The sequence below is a fragment of the Centroberyx affinis genome, unplaced genomic scaffold (genome assembly GCF_046629955.1).
Source record: "Centroberyx affinis isolate AG114_WGS23_722 - 3 ecotype Tasmania unplaced genomic scaffold, CSIRO-AGI_Caff_v1 ptg000367l_1, whole genome shotgun sequence".
NCBI classification, from domain to species: Eukaryota; Metazoa; Chordata; class Actinopteri; order Beryciformes; family Berycidae; genus Centroberyx; species Centroberyx affinis.
The window spans coordinates 188,176-208,904 of NW_027279038.1; the positions used below are offsets into that span (position 1 = coordinate 188,176).

At 41.7% G+C, this 20,729-nt stretch overlaps 1 protein-coding gene across 2 annotated transcripts; it reads right to left on the minus strand.

Annotated features, from left to right (window-relative positions):
• Positions 1 to 1,012: 1,012 nt before the first annotated feature.
• On the minus strand, positions 1,013 to 12,751 carry marchf7 (membrane-associated ring finger (C3HC4) 7). Of its 2 annotated transcripts, XM_071515738.1 has the most exons (12): positions 12,689 to 12,751; positions 8,707 to 8,908; positions 6,552 to 6,698; positions 6,203 to 6,374; positions 6,070 to 6,111; positions 5,417 to 5,620; positions 4,105 to 5,311; positions 3,707 to 3,876; positions 3,446 to 3,549; positions 2,278 to 2,379; positions 1,782 to 1,830; positions 1,013 to 1,257 (listed from the first exon to the last, which is right to left on the minus strand). In XM_071515738.1, exons 2-12 carry the CDS (start codon positions 8,899 to 8,901, stop codon positions 1,151 to 1,153), a joined length of 2,499 nt encoding a protein of 832 aa, XP_071371839.1. In that variant the 5' UTR covers positions 8,902 to 8,908; positions 12,689 to 12,751; the 3' UTR covers positions 1,013 to 1,150. The 2 variants fall into 2 exon arrangements, with proteins under 2 accessions (XP_071371839.1, XP_071371840.1); XM_071515739.1 differs by lacking the exon at positions 6,070 to 6,111.
• Between the last annotated feature and the right edge of the window lie 7,978 nt (positions 12,752 to 20,729).

A 20,729-nucleotide genomic window follows, 5' to 3' on the forward strand; every position in this document is an offset into this window, starting at 1 on the left:
CTCTTTCTGATTTGGACATAGTTCCACCTTGTGCCTTGAACCTTTCTTTGGACTCAAATCAAGTTGACTGGGTATCACCACTATTTCTAATTCACATTGCGGAGCTGACTTACAAGCTACATTTCCAACTAGCTGGGACCAAATATTCTCCAACAATTCAACTCTAGGGTAAAGTCAGGTTTTAAGAATTAAGAAAGAATGGAGCCAAGATTCAACCAACCAATCAAGGAGTCCTGAAAGGGCAGATATCACATCAAATCCAGATTTCAGCATTTCAATAACAAGCGACTCCTCCCTAACCAACTCTTTCCTGCTACAGCAATAGTTCTGTAGAATTGTAGAAGCATGACACTTGATTACTCAAATCATACTGCGTTCGCATTCAAATCTTTATTGCAAAAATTAAAGCATTAAACTAGATTTTAACATACAAAGCATTTCCAATAGCGACACTGAAACAATACAAATGGAGAAAAGAAAACTTGTCAATTCAGCTGTGAAAAGGTGTCAATATTCACATTGCATCTTCACATATTTTAGAATACTCCATGGGAAAGGTCACACAGGAAAACAGACAGTAAAGGGAATAATTGTTTGCCACTTTTTAAACATCCTCTCCCCTAACAGCATCTGTCTTCCATCACAGCTAAAATACAAATAACTGACATCTGTCACTGTTGGCCAAATCCATCCCATTGGTTACAACATTTCTCTGTTGCCATTTCTGCCTTAGCCCAGTAAACATTAAAGCACTCATGGTATAACAGTGCATTTTTATAACTGAATAAGTTAGTTATTAAAGTGCACTCAAAGCTCAAAGAGGAATGGAAATACATTGGCGGAAAACCAAAATATTTCCCCACGAGTTCATTTCAAAAGTTTGCATATCTACGAAAGCCGCCACCTGCCAAAAAAGGCAGGATATGTTCTTTCTGTGCACTTGGCATTTTGTTTACAATTTTCTTCAAGGTTCCCCCACAGTCCCCCCACCCCCCACCCCCACCACCATTGCATTCAGTTAGACAACATGACAACATTAAAGCATGTGTGGAAACAACGGGGTGCGCTACCACATGGCATGGAGTAGCCAACCAAACTTCAGTTCCTCTGCCCCACTTTCTTTTATCCTTATTCTTCCACTCCCTCATAATCAATACTCCTCTTCGAGATCATCATCCAGGTCAGAAAATTCAATTGACGGTCTGCTGTCCCGCACCACCACCTCGTCCTCCTCCTCATCCGTTTCCCCATGGGGACCTGCAAGGGAGAGAAAGCGATGTTCAAGAAAAGATGTGCAGCCACATAATGCTAGTCCATCAAAAAGTGAGTGATCTATACTGGAGTGCAAAGAGGGCTGGTAGCTTTGAACCCGTTTATTGATGTGAGCTTGATGTTAAAACTCATTGCTGGAAGCAGATATGGGCTGAGTTTTCCAAAATCTTCACAGCCCATTAAGCATTAAAATCACTTAAGTGTGGCAATATAGGATTTATTGTAATTAATGTTGGAAAGCCAGTCAGTCCTCATAAGACACTTTATTGGTCTAGGAAATACATGATTTTTATAAACACAAATTCCACACTTCAAGCTACAGGCACTTTGGGAGACGAGCCACTGAGTGGCTGTCAAATGCATACAGATAATACTTTATGATTCAGAAGCAATGATATTTAAGAAGTTCATTTCATTTACTCATTCTCTAATACCCAATTTAAAATGTCTTTGAATAAGTGTCCTTTTGCATACAGTAAGCATGGGAGAGAAGGGATTGAGCAACATACTTTCAAGATTGTCCATGTGTTCGTGAAGAGTTCTCGCCAGGTTGAAAAACTGAGCGAGAGAAGGGGAGAACGTTTGAATTCTATCTGAAATTATTTCCATCCAATACATTCATATTTTGAAACTAGCAAAGTTTTAAAAAATGCCTTTACTTCAGTTGGCTGTGGTTCACGGTGTAAGATGGCTACATGCAGATCTAGAGTATGTCATACAATATCAGTACTCTGCTGCTATATAGGACTTGCAAGCTTGGATCTTATAGCCAATGTTAAGAAAACCTAAGTAAATTCAATCAACAGTATGGTTGAATTAGCAATACACCAAAATCCAGTGAATGCCAAAGCATTCTAATAAACATTCACATCATCCCAATGAACACTTGTTTTCATGTAGCAACTAAAGATCCTTCAACATTCATATGAAATCAACATAATTAAGCGCCTTGAACTTTGTGTGTGTGTGTGTGTGGGGGGTGTGTGTGTGTGTGTGTGTACTCACCCCGGCTTCATTGGCTGCTCCCAGGACATCGGAGAACCTCTGCTCACACAGATGCAGCAGCACCACCAGATAGAGACCGCTGCTGATGAACTCATACTCCGACTGAGGAAGAGCAAGAAACACCAGTCCAGACATTAAGGAGCAATCTACTTAAGTTCTTTGCCGAGTTTGTACATTCACTATTTTATATACAACTGTAACCTCCTTCTATGATGTGATCTTAGATTTTGCATCTTTTAGTCTGATTCAATGTGTGGTGTCCTTTGTAATGTGTGTGTTTGCAGACTGAATTTACCCTGGATGGACAATAAAGATTGATTGAGGTTAGGGCTGGGCAATATGACCTGAAATCCATATCACAATATATTGTCACATTTACTTCAACGATAAATGAAACAATAATTTGTGCATATTTTTTTACCTCTGTGCACGAATATTGGATTCTCCATTAGTGTTGTGGCCATTAATGTCGTTAGCATTGCCCAAAATTTATAAATTCAACACCAGTTATAATTAATATTCGCTGGCAAAGATATTTTTAGTCACACAGACTAGCGACTGCAGTTACACTGGGATACTAACAACCAGGCAAGCAAGCATCACTCAATACCCTTGTATTGAGAGAGCGCCGGTTCGTCAGCACTGGGTAAACCTGTTAAGTAAAACTGCTTTGCTAACCAAATCTAGCTGTAATCAAAAATATTAGCCAGCAAATTACTTTTGCTGAGACAGTTTCAAGTCATTTCTTCTATATACATATTTGTCTTCTTTCTGCAGTGTGCAGGAGATTGCATTTACCGAACATACAGAGGTGGAAAATTAGGCTGGTGAAAGTGTCGGTTTTGGTAAATTGTCAGTATACCGCCCGGCCCTAATGGATTTTATACCGTACAGGTGAACACAATAAAATTAGGTACAGTATTTTGTATCTTTCCAATACTTTTATCCATCCATACAGCTAATGTCTGTATATGTGGGCTCACCGTTTACAATTTTTGCTGATAATTTGACATGATTTAGGTATGATAAATTAAGCTGCTAAAATATTCTACTTTTCAGATAGCTACACCTATTTCTACAAGAGTGCAACTTGAGCAGAGATGACACATTTGAACACTCCAATTCTCTTATTTAAAAAAAACAAAAAGGGGGTGAAATGGTGACTCACTTGCACATGTGTCCTGTATAACTCATTAATGTCAAAGTTGTCTATGTTCAGGTGCAGCTTCTCCTTGCAGAGTTCACATGTTGTGATGGCCTCAAGATCTGTGCCTGAAAGGGGGAAAAAAAACCAAACACATGAGGCTGAAAGAAAAAAAAAAAAAGAAGACTTGGGACACACTGTTGAGATAATCAGCTAAAAGCAAAAACATTTTTAGACAGCTTGCTTTTGGTGAAACCCCCTGCCAAATCAGAGCTCTGCGTTTACCTGAGCTAATTTTGGAGCGAAGCCACTTCTTGATGCATTCCTGGTGGACGTATTGCAGACTGCCTGTGCAGCTGCACGGCTCAATCAGAGGGTTGGATGCCAGTTCCTCTCCCATCTGGCAGATACGGCACAGGTCCCCTTCTTCCTCGTCAGAATCCTCCAGCAATAGACTACAGCAGGGAAGGGGGACTTTTTATTCTTACTAGGACTTTGATACAGTAGCTATTCTTTATACACCTCCATTCCATTTTGTGAAGCTATTCCACCATCTTGCTTATACCTATACATTTAACATTTGTATATTATAATAAATGTAACACATTTATTTATTTGTTCCAAGAGGACTAGGAACAAAAATAACACATGCATGCTTTGCGTGGGAAATCAAAATCTCACACCTCTCCTGGATCTTGCGCAGCCTCTCAGGATCCCTAGAGGGGATGGGCTTCTCCTTCTCCCGGCCCTCTGGTTGGCTCTCAACACCATCCATTGGGTCCACAGCAACCAGTATGTTTTCATATACTCTGACTCTGGGGGGCGCCGAAAATGCAATCCGTTCATTCCCGAAGGTACCTTGCATCCGTTCCACCAGGATAGTGCTAGCACCAGCAGCACCAGGGACCTCCACGCCGACTGCTCCTACCGCTTCCCCATCATCCTCTTCTTCCTCCTCGTACTCTTCCTCTGATGCTTTATGCTCAGGTTCATCCCACCTCCTCAGTGAATGCTGAGGATGACTGTAGCCATCTTCCAAGCCGGCGGCTGAGTGCGTACTCTCGTCCCTTCCCTCTCTTCTGTGGCGTGAGAAGAGGGGAGGGCAGCGGTTACGGAGGGAGGAGGAAAGCCAGGAGGAGCCGCCGCCGCTTCCACTACTACTGTTATTACTACTGCTTGAGCCGGGCTCCCTCCAGGCGTCCAGGCTGGACCGGGCCGGGCCAACACGATGGCTCTCGCTGCGAGTTTCCTGGATAGGGGAGAGGTCCAGTCTGCGGCGTCTGAGGAAGGCAAAGGCCTGGGCGGTGTCCGAGCTTCTGATGTCAGGCTCCACGCTGGAAGTCCGGGCTCCCTCCTCACTGTCCACAGCCTCTCTGCCCGTTGGCGGACTGTCGTCGGTTGATTCGAAGGAGCGAGTGCTGGAAGATCCGCTGGAGGAGTCTTGGCTGGAGCGGCGCGAGAAGAGCCGGGACAAAAGGCGCCGAGTGGAGCGACGGCCATCTGGCTCTCCGCTCTCGGGGGCCGGCCTCGGCGCGGGGGGTACAGGGGCGGTCGGGGAGGGAGGGGGGTTGGTTTCCTGTCTGGCGGCGGGAGGGGTGTACCAGTAAGAGATGTGAGAGGTGGAGGAGGAGACGACTGAGACGGATTCAGGGTTTGCCGTCTGTTCCTGGGATGAGTGGTTTGAGGAGCTGGTGAGGGAACGGGCTGTGGTTCTGGTGCTGAAGTCACGGGCTGAAGGAGAGGACCGGTAGGAGGAGGAAGAGGAGGAAAGATGCCGACTCAGGGAGCTTTCTCTAGCAGTGGAGGAGGAGGAGGAAGAGGTGGAGGAGTACACAGTCTCTTTGGGCCGTGCTCCCTGCGCATAGGTGGAGGTTACCCTGTCTGGCTGATCTGAAATCAGAGAAGAGAACGGCAGTTTGTGTGAGACTGGCTTATATGTAATCGCGCATTTAAGCATGTTGTATAGAGTGTGTAAACATCGTAGCATATCCCTACACAAAGAGGAGGACAATCCAGGAGTCCGAATCCTGCTTTCTCCCAAACCAGAGAGACTGGACTCGTGCCTCGTCTCCAGCTCCCTCCTGGACAACAGCGGTTTGGAGGAGGAAGTGGAGGACGATGAAGACGATGACCGAGACAGTAAGCGGCACGAGCTCCATGATGAATCTAACCAGGTATCACTTTGTTTTTCACCTGTACCTGTTTAGAAAAGATATGTTCCAAAGGACATCCTTATTAGAGCTTTATTAGAGCTTTGGTGGCTTAATTTTCAAATTAGTAGTAGTTTCATATCAGCAGAAATATGCAGCATTGCTCCACATCACAATTCAGTTCTCTAGTACTTAGAGGCACGGTCAAAATAATAGGGGTGCACCGATACCATTTTTTCAGACCGAGTAAAAGTAATTTATTTTGAGTACTTGCCGATACAGAGAACTGATGTGAGTATTTCACATTATATATACACCAATCATGCAACCTCTTCAACAAGACAATATTTAATAACCATATTCCTGCACAAGCCACCTTTTTAAAAACATTTTGGTTGAAACGCACACAACCCAGGCTGCGGCCTGCACAGGAGTACGCACAAGCTACGGTATTGAATCTCTTGGCATCGTCTCACTTCACCAATGCCAAGTACTTACTTTTTGGACTGTATTGGCCCAGATACCGATATTGGTGCATCCCTAAAAAACAACACGGGCAACATGAAATACATGAAATGTGAACAAGCCTAACAGCTCATCTTATGACCTCTAAAAGCCTGATGCTAAGTACCTGTGCCACTGCCAAGCCCATTACTGGAATAGGTGGATCCTGTAACTGAGGTGGAGGCTGTCCTCGAGTAGGCACCTCTGTTGGTGCACGACAGTTTGGCCCTTTTAGAATCGCCATCATCGCTGGCATTCAACAGTCCCGAGTACGTCCCCAACCTCCTCTCAGAATCACTCTGGAAAAATAAACCCAAAACAGCAATCAAAAAGTCCCCAACTGAGGCTTGACATTTCACTGACATGATTCAACAATCTTATTTCTTAACTATTAACTAAATTTTCAAAACACTTTGAGAAATACACATTACAGTAGCTGCCTGCTGTAAACAAATAGCACAGAACATCCTCAGTACCAGTTTGCTCCTGCTGCTGAGAGGGGAGTCAGTCCAGGGTCGGTCGTATGATGAGGTGGAGGACGTCAGAGAAGACGGCAGCTTCCAGCTGGTGGAGCGACTGTCAGAGCTGCTGTAGTCTCTGGGCGAGCTCAGGCGGCGAGAACTCTACAAAGGACAGAGAGTGTAAGACACAGGGGGTGGTCAGTATTCTTGAATGGGCACTGTTATTAAAAATAAAAAAAAATTAAAAAAAAATTTAAATCCAGTACTGGTCCCATGCTAGCATATGTTCTGGGGGCAAGTTTTTGACTTTTCATCCTTTTTTCTTTTAGCAGTGGTGACAATTATCACAGTTTGTGGCCCATGCAGAAGAATAACATTTGTGTGCACACATTTGTGTTAGTCTAACAATTTCCTCACATGATTCATCAAAGACAGAAACCCAAGTTTGACAAAACTCATTGTTTTTCTCTAAGCAACCAAGCCCACTATGGTCACAGTGTTTCCGCTACATTCATTTAATGAAATGTCAAGTGGAGTTGTTTTCAGAGCCACTTCTATTCGTGCATTACCAAAGCTACGCGCCTTCCATGGTGGTGAAAGTACACACATCCATTATGGGCGCAGAACCAAAGCGCCTGAACACTTGGCTGTTCAGCGGAAAAAAAGGATCTTTTTCCGAGTGGGGAGGGTCAAACTAGAGCAACAGAGAGAGAATCAGCCGACGTTGCAGGGAAAGCAACAGCAAACAGCAGTGGCTAGATTTCACAGTTTACATAAACATCATAAAGTATCCTAAGGTCTTGAATAACAAATGTGTGCTAAAATTAGTTATGTCATTAACTGTCATTTTATTTCTTAGTTGCAAATTCAGCCAGTGAGGCCTTCAATATTTCCATTTACGTGACCTTTATAAAGTTAAGAATAAATTCTTGTTTAAAATTGTATGTTAGGATAAATGTTTGCATTTCAAAAGTAAAGGTCTGGGATAGCAATAAATGTGTGAAAAACAGGTTTATCATCAAGTGTAATTTCATTTCTTTTAGTTGCAAACTTTGCCAGTGAGGCTCTCACTTTTTCTATTTACCTACCCCCTACCCAATTAAGAGCAAATATTGTAAACTAATTGTTTACAATATTGCTTTTATGTTAGGCTACATTTTTCTGTTTCAAAAGTAAAGGTCGTGGACAGCAATAAATGTGTGATCAATTAGCATAATTATGTCATCAACTGTAATTGTATTTGCAAGCAGCACCCCCCCCCTCTCTTTTCCCTGCCACCACTGCTGAAAAACTTCCTATGGATTGGTTTCCTATGGTAAACACTGGGTATGCTGTTTCTGAAATTATACCATTTTAAGAGCGCAGTTCAAATGTATGCTCAACTCATTAAAAAATATTAGTAATGCATAAATAAAGTCACGGAGGGATAGCGCTAACTTGTTTGTTGTGGCTTTGCACCTAGCCTGGACTCTCTGGAAAGAGCAGGAACAAGCAGCCAGGGCACAGGCCAAGCAGTAACTCTATCTTTCTATCGAGACGGGCCTTGACGAGCAGCAGGGCTAAAATACACACCGAGCGCCCAGGAATCTAGGCTGGCCTATTAAAAGCCTCACCAAAGTGGCTGCTGTTGGGGCACCACAGATAAAGTCGCTAGCTACCACGCTCCTGAGGGAACTCATAGGAAAAGAACTTGCTAGAGTGTTCTCTCTCCATAACGCTCTAGAAAGATGTGTGGCTAAAGTCCCAGCAGCAACTGAACCACATATAGGATGACACCGAGTCTAGCCTAATAAGTGCAACTGGATTGTTTACTCTTGTTAGGTTTGGCTTGGTAATACGGGCTGTTTTCTCCAACTTAAAACAACATTATTCCAGTTGAGATATTCTATATTCGGGTTGGACCTAAATAAGTCAGCTTGGATCGACACAAGCAGAAAAATATAACAAACACACATAAAACAAATCCTGAGAACCGAAAGATTAAAGCATTGCTGTGACATAAGCTGAATCTATAGGCAACCTTCTAGGTACAGTACACTAGGGAACTGGTGTAGTCCATTTGGATTATACATATGTAAATACATAGAAAGGGTTGTGTATTACGCATTAGCAATGCCATGGTTGCTAGCCTTTAGTCATTTCAACCCTGCGGTTTGTGTTATCAGCCTACCTGGTGGTCTAGGTCTAGTTTGAGCGCTGATGAGGCCCTGGGGAAGCAGTCACTACTCAGCACCCTGTCCCTGCCATACAACCTACTGGAGCCCAGTGAGGAAGAGGAGGACGAGGAGAAGGATGAAGGGGACGTGTAGGAGGACCGTGAGCCGGACACAGAAAAAGGAAGTCTGCGAGACCTGGAATCCATCATGGATTGGCTGTTGTAAGACAAAGATGAGAGAAAAACAAAAGATATAGGCTATTACTGCAGAACAAAATATTAACACTGTCTAAGACTTAGTGCTGGTGTAACCACGTAGCCTAGAGCTGAACAAATAATCGGAAAAAATTGAAATCGCAATATGAACTTTTGCAAATTCCAAATCACAGAGGCTGCAATTAATTGCTTAAGAGGGGGGTGTTCAAAATGGACTAATAAACAAGGTGTTTTAGAGCTCTAGGTAATCTTTGGTCCTAAAAACCTTTCATCCCAAACAAAATCCTGCACACTGACATCTTTTTTTTAACAAAATCACTTTTCTTTAAACAATTTCAAAAGTTCTAAAGAAATTTGAGGATTTGAAACACAATTGCAATATCTTTCACCCCTACTAGATGTGCTAGCAGGTATCTGACTTGCTCACAAGCACATCTTTGATTCCCCATCCAACAACAAGATGGGGCATGCTGTTTACACTAAGCTAGAAAAAAACAAAAAAAAGGACCTGGAATCTCTCAAACACTCTAGGCTAACACTCATGGCTTGGTGGAGCACTAGCATGTCTGAGTTTGCTGATGCAGACAGTGTATGCAAACCGTAAACCCCGCCAGCATGCTGCTAACTGGACTTGGTATCAAGCCTCAATGCCTGTCCTTGGGACTATGAACCCAGTCACTTGAACGTGACATTTCCAAGGAGCCAGCAGTAACACTGACAGCAGAGTGTCTGAGCAAGCAAGACGTTACACGTGAGAGTAATAAAAGCTACACGGAGATAATTTATTATTAAGCTGCATTCCTAAATCCGACATGTATCACAGTGACACCAGTAGCATGTGTGGGAACAGACACCGGCCTGACCTGGCCCTGTATCTTAGAAAAACACTCCTTCATTTCTTTAACTCCAGAAAAACACAACTCAAAATATGAAGATTAAAAAAAAGACGCAAACATGTTTTGCCCCAGGACTACTCACGTGTTTTTGATTGAGTACTCAGATAAGCTGAGGTAGACTGACTGGTGTAAACAAAGTCTCATATGCTGCAGTAGTAGTATTTGTAGTAGCTGTAGTTGTATGAGAATGAGGCTATCCAGGGAGAGAGAAACCTGCAAGGCTTTTTACCATCTGTACTCACAGGCAGGAGTGATACTAAACTTAGCAAACCACCAGCATGCAAGGGGTTCTCCTGCACTGTGCAGACCAGCTGTTTTGCCAACAGTACAATATTTAATATGTAGACACTTCAACCATGTTGGGTGTTTATGGACCAACTGCCAAAAAAACGAGGTATGATAGGAATACTATTTGAATACTTCTGTTTTGTTTGACATTACACCTAACATTACCATTCGGTTCAATGAGATAAACATTAATGTGATTATTTAACGTGATTTTGCATACATGAACCATATCGTGATATATATTGATATCGAGAAAAAGCCTTATGATTATCGTGATATTGATTTCAACCATATCGCCCAGCACTAGGTCAAACCCTGGCAAGGACACAGGCAATAACTTTGATCCATGTAAGAAAGATACTTAAAGCAAGAGGCATCTTCTTGTCTATGAGCACAATCTCACCCCAGCCCTGACAGGAGTAATTGGCGCCATGCTTCAAGTTCTTCATTTCTGCATTGCCAGTTTCATTTTTCAAAAGTAGCAGAAATTGGGATCTACTGACAAACTCTGTTTCCAAGTTTATGTGACAAGGTCTTCCAATGGGAAGCTTGCTCACTTTCACCTTATGACATGCATCCAGGGTGACCTCTAACCTCTGCGTGCCTCTACGCAACATCACGTGTTCACTTGTTATATTATTAGGCCAGTTAATGTCTGAAGGGTTGCATTTGAGAATGTTATATAAAAGGAGATATAGCTTTCCGTTTTTATAATCTGAGGTGTTGCTTGTTTGTGAGCAGAGGTTTGTGGTCAGCCAATAACTTCAAAAAGGTGCTACATGGTGAGGTTTACCTTCATGCAAGTCAGCAGCCATTTTGCAAGAGTAATTTTCTTGTTTGAAGAGATAGATGTATCATTTTGGACTGAAACAATTTTACAACATCAACAGTATGGTGTCCAACTTGTTCTCGTGCTTTGTGATGTAGGTGTTAAGTGGTAAGTGGTAACTACAACTAGTTTTTGGCACTGGCAAACCCTCTTCTTTTGTGTCATGCCAAATTAATGGCCCATCCCACATGAGATATGACACAAAATGTCACAGGGTAAGGCTCAGTAGGAGAGGAAGTAACCCACCCCCAGCACAAGGTACAACTTCCATAATACTGTTTTACCTGGATAAAGCATATCTATGATTATACACAGAGAAAGGCAATACAAAATAAAAGTACTCATTCCACTTATACAATACAATGCCTTTTTTCTCATCTCCCATGCCTTCTCTCTATATAAATTGCAACTAAAACATTTTCATTTTCAAAAGGCCAACTAAGTTTTTCCAATATCTTCTATAGACATAAAAATCAATGTCCCCATATATCTTACTAAAAAAAACCTTTCTCTATGTATAATAAAAAGGACAGCACAACTTAATGAATTTCATCCTCAGTAACATTTAAAATGCCACATAACAAAGCACAAAGCTACCCAGGAACAACATGAAAAGGTAATATACCCTACCTGATCTAATTTGAGCACACAATGATCTTTTCTTTTTTGTTAAATTATACCTCACACAATTTTCAGTAACAATCACTTCTTAATCACACAAATGACAGGAAATGACATTTTTTTTGTCATTTCTGCCCCATCTAGCCTCGACTCGTGCCGTTTACTCTAAGTTACACATGGGAAGAACTTCACGCCAAACTCTACAGCGAAATATGTCAACAATTATCGGCAAACAAACACGTCACGGGACAGGACTTGAGACCTTTTCCGAGTCGTTACGATCCACTGGTAAATTCGACATAAAGATGATCCACCGAGCAGCACTAAATTCTTTAAAATGTAAACTTTTACATCATTAATTTGCCTGATATTCCCAGTCTTTTACGGTGATGGCAATAATGACCATACGCCTTGAAAATGTATTGAAGTAAGTGTTGCATGATCAGTATGACGAATTTACCAGTGGACCATAACATTACGGGTATGGTCTTACGTCCTGTTCTGCGACGTATGCATTTTTGCCAATAAGCAAGGCAAGCTTTAAGTGCCAGATTTCTCAATGGAGTTTGGCGTACTGTTTTCTTCCTGAAACGGCACGTATCGGGACTATTGGTCATCGAGCTAAAAGTTAACGCGTAACGCTTAGCCATGCTTCTAGAAATAGTTTGGACAACGTTAATCTTCTTAATTTAAATTCACCATTTCCTGCTCGGAACTGTTATTTTGTGTTTAGCACAACACCTCTGATTAACGCTAGCGTTAACGTTACACTTCTCATGAGCTAACGCTAGCTAGAACAAGCGAAGCAAAGAAGGTGCTAAGGAAAGAACGCCGATTTGCATGTTTAGCTACATATTAGCTAACATTACTTCGCTGGCACGCTGAGATCATAGATAACGCTAGTTGTTTGGATATCCAACAGTTCAGCTCCTGTTTTTGAGGGTTATCGACAGAGCAGCTAGCAGTTAGCTGCTGCGGTTGACAACTATCTGTACGCTAACATTACGAAGTCTGGAAATTTAATTAGCAAACGCTGACCGACATTGGTGTTCGGTTGAGACGATCGATTTCTTTGCCAATTGACATACCGCATAAGTCATATTCACGACACGAAGCACTGGTAAACATTATCGGTTTAAATCCTCACCTTTGATTTCAATCCCTCTTGCGTTCAGCATTGATGATGGCGTCTGTGTGTTGACAGAGAAGGTCATGTGATTTATAATGGTCGCTGAGCCCGTGACCCATAGACCCGGTGGGCGTGGCCGGGTGTGCAAAACACTCTGGTTCATTTATTCCCAACAAAGATGTAGCAAGTTTACGCACCCTGAGTAGAATAAACACAATGCTTCCAATTCTATCACTGAACGTAACAAACCCCACATTGTGTGTCTCCAAAGAAAATGCCAGGCAAAAATAAACCGACAGTAAACACGTTATCCTCCACAAAGCAGCGCCTCTTGTGGCCTAAATAGAAAAAAACGATTCAAATTTCCATGATGTGGGAGACTGGGGGGAATTCCATTCCAAAGGGGGTCATCCTTCAACCAAACTACAAATGCTCTCAATGCAATAAAATGTGTGGGGTAAAACTGATCTGCTGGTGGTTTTAGGGAGTAATAGCCTATAATCTTGGCTATTCTGGTGTTAATGAATTAATTGGCCTATTCACTGTTCCACTGCTGCATCAGTAATTCAATTAGCCCTTGATTGCTACAATGCTGAGCAAATCACTTAGCCTAGTAGAGAGCACAACTCACAGCACACCAGAAACAGATGAATAAACTAAAGATTTAGGAGTTTATTTTGCTGATCCGTTTTAAGATATAGGAGTATATTCTCCTCAAGAGACCAGTGCTATCCCATGATCAATCATTTCTTAATGCCATTTTCTTAAAAGGCCTTGAAACATGTCAGGTATTGGTATAACATTTGAAGCTTCCTTTATTACTTTCATTTGACACCAAGATTTCGGTACCCAAACAAGTACATATAGAGCCATCTGATCCGCAGCTATCAACACAAAACCTCAACCAGTTGCAATTTCCTCTGCGTTAAGAAACACCGACACATATTCTATCAGGTTGCAAAGTAACTGTTGCCCAAGTACTATACACCTAGCGACATAACCAAGTATAACCAGCAGGCCTATAGTTCCTGGCAGCAGCACTCAAGAGTAAACAAATATAAATTAATTCTTTAACTCTTAGTACGGAGAGTCTGGTGTTTCAAATTGGCTTTGTATGTGAAGGTAAGGAAAGAATTACTAAGTTGGCACAAGTTGGGGCAGTTGGAGCAATCTATGGACTGAGAAATGTGAGGAGACACAGGGCAGCAGCTTAAAGGCCCAGCAGAGATAGTCGGCACCAGTCTAAGACCTTACCAAGGAATTATGGTCTAGATAAATGTTTGCTTTATAGAACTCACTGTGTCATGGGAGGACACGGTACATGAGGCGTATAAAAGGAAGAAGCCTGAGCCAGCAGCTGAGCTTGAGCAGCAGTGGTAGTGCCAGGGTTCGCCCTGGGGAAATTGGGTACCATGGATTTGTAGCCACATCCGCTACTTGTTTACTGAAGGAGGTAGGGATTATGGAAGGGCACAAAGACAGCTTCTGAAGCGTCCCAAAACACCAGCCAGTGGCTCTGGCTGAAAAGAAAAGACACCAGTTGGGGTCCAAAGTGTGGAAATATATCTCAAGACTAAAGCAGGAGTTATATATTTGATATGATGGCATAGCAACGGTAGCAGAAGTGGGTTGTCATACATTATTCTCAGCCCTGAATTTGTTAATTAGCAGCCATTGACAGCTCGTCAAGTCAGCTAGTTTGTAAAGTTTTATCAAGGTAGTCTGAAACTGATGGAGGGAGAATCCTGACATGCCTGTAACATTAGCTTAGGCTTCCTGACAGGTGTTCAGGCCATTATAGGTACGACAGGACAGGGATTCTCTTTCCATCATTTTTTGACATGGCTGATCACGTTGGACTAGATTGATAACCTTTGCAAACTATACGACTTGACGAGCAGCCAAGACACGGATGAGGAAAAACTAATTTAAGACAGCCAAATAACGCCCTGTAATATAAGACTGCAAATTAGAAATTCATAAACATAAGGAGAATAGAGAGACTATATAGAATTTATGTCCGGATGGAATATATTACCCATCTCAGTGGCAACGTGCAAATATATGGAAAGAGATTAGTGCCAGCAGAGACTGTATTGGAATTGCATAAATTTGAATTTGTCATGCTCATATCGAACCACTGAATTCAAAAAGATGAACTTGTTGAATAAATACATTCAAAACTTGAATTTGTAAGGCACAGTTTGAAATTGAATGTAGTGGCTAGAAATCTGTAGTGATTTTTTAGGGCCCGAGCACTGAAGGCGGTGCGAAGGCCCTATTGTAATGCAAGGAATTATTATTAAAATATAATTTGTAACTATAGTTTCAAATTCAGTTTTCCCAAACCAAATTCAGCTTTCTTAATTCAGATTCACTTTCCTGAGACACATGTCTGTTACAACAGATTTTTGTTCCCTGGGTGTGGACTGACAGGCTGCCGCCTCATCCAAGGCCGCCAGCATTGGCCCCACCCCACTCTTCACCAAAAGCAACAACAGACAGAAAATTCACCTGATCATTACCAACACTAACTTAAGATGCTTGCTTATCCAACTATTCCAGCATCAAATTTAGTGTTTTACTGCTACAATCAGGTAACAGCCATGTAATAGCTTTGTCACATTTGTATGGATTCATATGGATCGGTCTCCCATCCATTTGTGCATCCATTCGTCCATCACACGCACAATCTCAGACATCACTGATCGAATTTTAATAAAACTTGGGGAAATGATAACCAAAAAGAAAATACAAACAAAATCCACTGGACTTAAAATGAAGAGTTGAAGATGTTTCACCACTCATCTGAGAGGCTTCAAACGTCTTCAACTCATCATTTTCAACCTGTCACTGGAATTTGTTTTGCTATTTTCTTTTCTGGATATCTTACTACCCGGATGAATGAAATGACATCATACTATAAAGCAAGGAATCTCTGTCTGTATGTGTGTCCTTTGCATATCTCGAGAACCGTTCGTCCGATCTACTTCACACTTGGCGGGTGTATTGCTGGGGACCCAAGGACGTGCAGTGTCGGATTGGATACGTGACACTTTCAATATTAATAAACTTTGAATAAACAAGCGAACAGCGCTCTGTGCAGCAGCGGGGCTCAAAGCAAGCGACTGGAAGCGCAGTGTCGAGTGTGAAGTTGTTTGGATGAGCGGTTCTCGAGAAAGCTGCAAGCAGCAATACCGGAGGCCAAGCAATCGGCCCGTTCTGACCAGGCATGCTTTTAACGGGCACTGCACTAGTATTGGGGAAATTATGCATCTTACCACTGCATTCTGGCATTTTCAAAATTACACTGACTGGCCCAAGGGAGGCACTCTAATTATGGGTCAAAATTAAGTGAAAACTAGCTTACAGCTAGTTACATGCTTGCCAGCTGTGTGCATCTTGGCAAATAATGTAACAAGTGTAAGCATTTTCTATTCCAGTCATGATTATAGACAACAAATCTAATATTTTAGCAACACCTCTTATTGCGATGACAAAGGATAGATGTTGCAACTTGTTTATTTAAGTTCAAAACATGCCTGTTCAGAACGGGCCGATTGCTTGGCCTCTGGTATTGCTGCTTGCAGCTTTCTCGAGAACCGCTCATCCAAACAACTTCACACTCAACACTGCACGTCCTTGGGTCCCCAGCAATACACTCGCCAAGTGTGAAGTAGATCGGACGAACGGTTCTCGAGATATGCAAAGGACACACATACAGACAGAGATTCCTTGCTTTATAGTATGATGATCTCATGTATTATATTGCAATTGAAATGTAATGGTTATTGCAAATAGGTTCAATGTGTAGGCATGATAATAAAATGTGCTTGAGTAGTTACGTCATTCAATCATTAAATATTCTGTATTTTAATAACTGATTTTGCCTGTGAGGTGAGAAGATTTTATGAGGTTTAACAAGTAGTAGTTAGTGATTGCTTTGAATAGCACAGCATTACATAGGCTATTTTATTTAGACTTCTGTGCTCTTTTACTCTGAGTTTTTATTTTTTTCTAACTCTTTAAGGCTTTCCTGACAAAGACATAATGTATGATTTTGACGTATTAAAAAAATTGTCTAGGTGAGGAGTTATTTATTGTATGCATTGATTGTAATTGTGGTGGCAGTCCATTAAGTTTTTGTGGGATGGGGGCCATGCAGCTTATTTCATGATGTTACATTTGATGAGGTATAAGACTACAGTAAGTTTTGTACTCTGGCAAGGATATGGAGATCCAGTACTCAAGATTAGTGTAGAATAGCAGGTTATAATATAGTTGTGAGTATTACTGAAGTTTAGGTATGCAGTTGAAGTTAAAGTAGTTTTCAATAAAGCTGGTTAGTTTTATGTGTTGAGTGATAGTTTTGAATGATAATCAGGGACTGCATCCATTGGTGTGTTGCGTCTTTTTACGACATCATTTGTTTCACAATGTTGTGTCTTAAGGATGATCTTACATGAGCGCCATCGGGTGGCCTATAAGGGTTACTACTGCAGGCATTTTAGACATGCACAGTTCAGTAAGGACCCAGTAAAACTCAGAGACTTTAGCAGATCAAGAGGGATCTAGATGTAGATCCAAATGCTTGGCTTGCTGGCAAGCATGAACATTTTTTTGAAATCTCCCACATCACGAGTTCAAGTGAAATTTGGAGGTCCATGGCAAGGTGTGGCTGCCAAGCAAAACATCCCATTGAAAGACTGCATGCAAGTTTATTCAGTGACTACCTCAGTTGTTTTGAAAGGAAAATGTTTCCTGGCATATTAGCCTGATCAGTCACTGCCAACAAAAGATCAGTCACTGCCAACAGTCACTGCTGCTTTACTATGGACTTATCAGAACTGCTCACACAACATGGTCAAGAAATTGGAGCATGAGATGGTCTTGGTTACACAGTTATCAGCAGGTGTTGAACTCACACAGGTGTGAAGCTTCTCCACTTTGACCTGACAGTATTAAGAGTGAATCAGGCTGCAAAGACTGAAATTTTGCGAAGCGTCAGTTTTCTGCCCTGGATTATCATCCTTTGTTCAAGTCTGATTTGTGGTGTCTGAACAAAGCCCATGTGAACATAATCTCTGTTCAGGCCCACCATCATCACTTCATGAGCAATCCAATCATCAGCTGATATATGAATTGCATCATCTACTCTGAGATTTGCATCACTCACCTTCCCACCTGAACTACAACACTCTCTTTGTGACTGTGATTTCAGTGCAACATTGCGTCCCCATGGAGCTCATAATCGTGACATGGCAGCAGTCTGGACATCTCTGCATTTCATTTTGGCAATCTTAATATCATGCAATGCATAATCAGATTTTTTTTTGTTGTGTATCACTCACCAATCAGTGATATTTCAAACATTGTATTTATCCTGACCACATTAGTCAGTCATATTCTCGTGATAGTGATTCACAATGGAATGATCTTCAGCTCATCATCTACTCATCAACGTGGAGGAATTTTTGACCTCATCGTCACCAACACTGCAGGCCTCAAATCTGGACTCATATCACTCATTAAATTCATTAAAACGAGTCAATTTTCAAGGAAGCATTAAGCTGTAGCATGCCTGTCCTCTGACACGCAGTATGGCACCATTGCACTATTCTTTTTCACTTTATTCTCCATTTAGATAGTCTTTATACTCTATCTATCTATCTATCTATCTGATTGTTTGCTTGTTTGTTTATTGCAGACTGATACTCTATATTTGGCGGTGCATACATTATTTCTTTATCTAGCTATGCTGATTGATTAATTGACTGATTGACTGACTGAAAAGGGAATGTTCAGAATCTTTTCACTTACACCTATGGGAAACTTTTTTCTTTATTCATTTTGCAAAAAATAATCCAAGAATCAACATCATGTTCAAGTCATCCTCAATAGCTACTAAATCCCTAATGTTCATTAAATCAGAGTCAGAGGGTAGGCTGCATGTACAGAATGATTAATAATACTGATTAAAGTTTTTATTAGCACTGCAATCCAAAACATATGAAAAAGACAACCTTCAGAATAGAGGTTAATTCCAAGAAGTGTAACTAGTGTAACATAGTATCTGGATGGGCTGAAAATGCTCAAACAGCTGCCGGCAGCACTAAACTAATGCTATGCTCGGCTATTTGAAGTGGCCTATCTCATTTAAAGCCAGATTGGAGATCGTGTAAGAAGTAAATGCATGTATTTATTGGCTCTTTCAATTAGAGGGCAGGACAGTACGGGCCAAGCACCCTCCTGAAGCACAGATGGTTCTGCCTGGTGGCTGCTGTTGAAAACAATGGTGAGAGGTGGTAATAAAATGAAGCGTTAATGGTTCAAAATCAGAGAAGCGAACTGCATTCCTAGAAGTTGTGGAATTAAAGACTCATTACTATTGAAAGGCAAGCCATTCCAAATAGGGTCATTTTGTGTCTCTTTCTAAATTTAGAGACTGCTTAGGAGTTGATAATAAGCAGAAAATATTTTATCTGATGGCCAGCATTTGAACTTTCTACAGAGTCAGTAGCTTTGTCGACATTCGCCTGGTGAACTGCAGTGAAGAACCACTGACCAAGATGCCAGTGATCCAATGTCTGTGTTTCTGTCAAGGTGATCAAACATACTTTCTCTCACAGGCCTTCATCCAAACAGTTTGTTGTAATTATTGTTGTTGATGCTGCTGCTGCTGATGCTGCTGATGATCTGAGCTCACTGGGAAGTTATCAGTATCTGGGTCATCTGCAACAAAAGCAAGAAGGGTAGCCTATACACACACACTATAGTCCAAGGCTGACGTCATTATGAAAATAAAGGTTAAACTGGTGGCCACTAGGGGGCGCAGTAGTTCACACTTTGTTCACACTCCTTGGAAAAACAGATTGAGCTGCACTATTATTTGCATGCCAGAACTTGCTGTTTGTTTAGTCAGGGAGGTAATTAAAGCCAATTTCAACAGGTTTAATTAGATTGATTTGAATAATTGTTTTGAAAGGCATTGTAGATCCCGTCATCAGAGTAAATCCAGGATTAGAAGCCTTCATATTTGATTTGCAATTTTAAACTCCACACCTAAGTTAGCAGACCTCAGCAAGCATTGAGAGATATCAGAGATATTCTACACAATTACAGTCTTTGCCGTTTTTTTCCCCCACATTTGCAGCCATTACTGTCATAATTATTTGAAACATTGTAAAACAACATTTGATATCAGCACAATTAATTTTCTATGTAAAACTGTAATACACTGCATTCATGTTAAGTGTTCGGGGTCCGGAAAGGTCAGTGTGAAGCAGAGAGGGAGTACCGCTGTACAGCAGATGCATAATAATGTCAAGGTCAACAAGATACTCGTTGTGCCTGGTAAAATGTAGCACTTAGAAAGGCACAGCAATCCATTATTAGCCGCATGTATACAGCAGAACAGTGATCAAACCAAGTGTAAATCTACCCAAGGCCAACAGAACAAGAGGTGAAGGAGAAAGAGAGAGCGAAAGGGATAAATATAGGGGGGCGGTGCTGCAGATTAATTGCTGACAAAAAGGACGCATGACCTAGACAAATGAGGAAGTGCAAGGTCTGGTGAGTTGGGGAGGAGGCTGCTCAACCCAATTGCAGGTCTGTAGGCCAATGCCATTCACTCCCCTTCCTCCTTCAGACACATGATTCTGCACACTGCTACGTGAATAGAGACTACAAGCTCTCCTCCCCCAGTGCCGCTGATAGGATGATAATGGAGCATTCCTCGGAGCTGTTTCTCATTCATGCTAGCTGTGGCAGGGGAGGAACATGCATTTTCCATTGGGGGTAGCTCACTCTTTCAGCCAGGCTTATGGGCATGTAACCTGAGATTTCACACAATGCTCTCCTCTTACTTGAGTCCTCTTTTCTCTGCAGCGGATAGGAGATGGATACTTAACTGTCCCTCTGAGCTGCTCTTCATTCACTCCAGTTGGGCAGGATGGCACACTGCAACATCAAAGTAGCTTGGTATATGGAGCTATAAACTAAATGGATAACTACTGTAGATCGATGGTGCATTTTCCCAAATTTTTACAAAACAAATGGC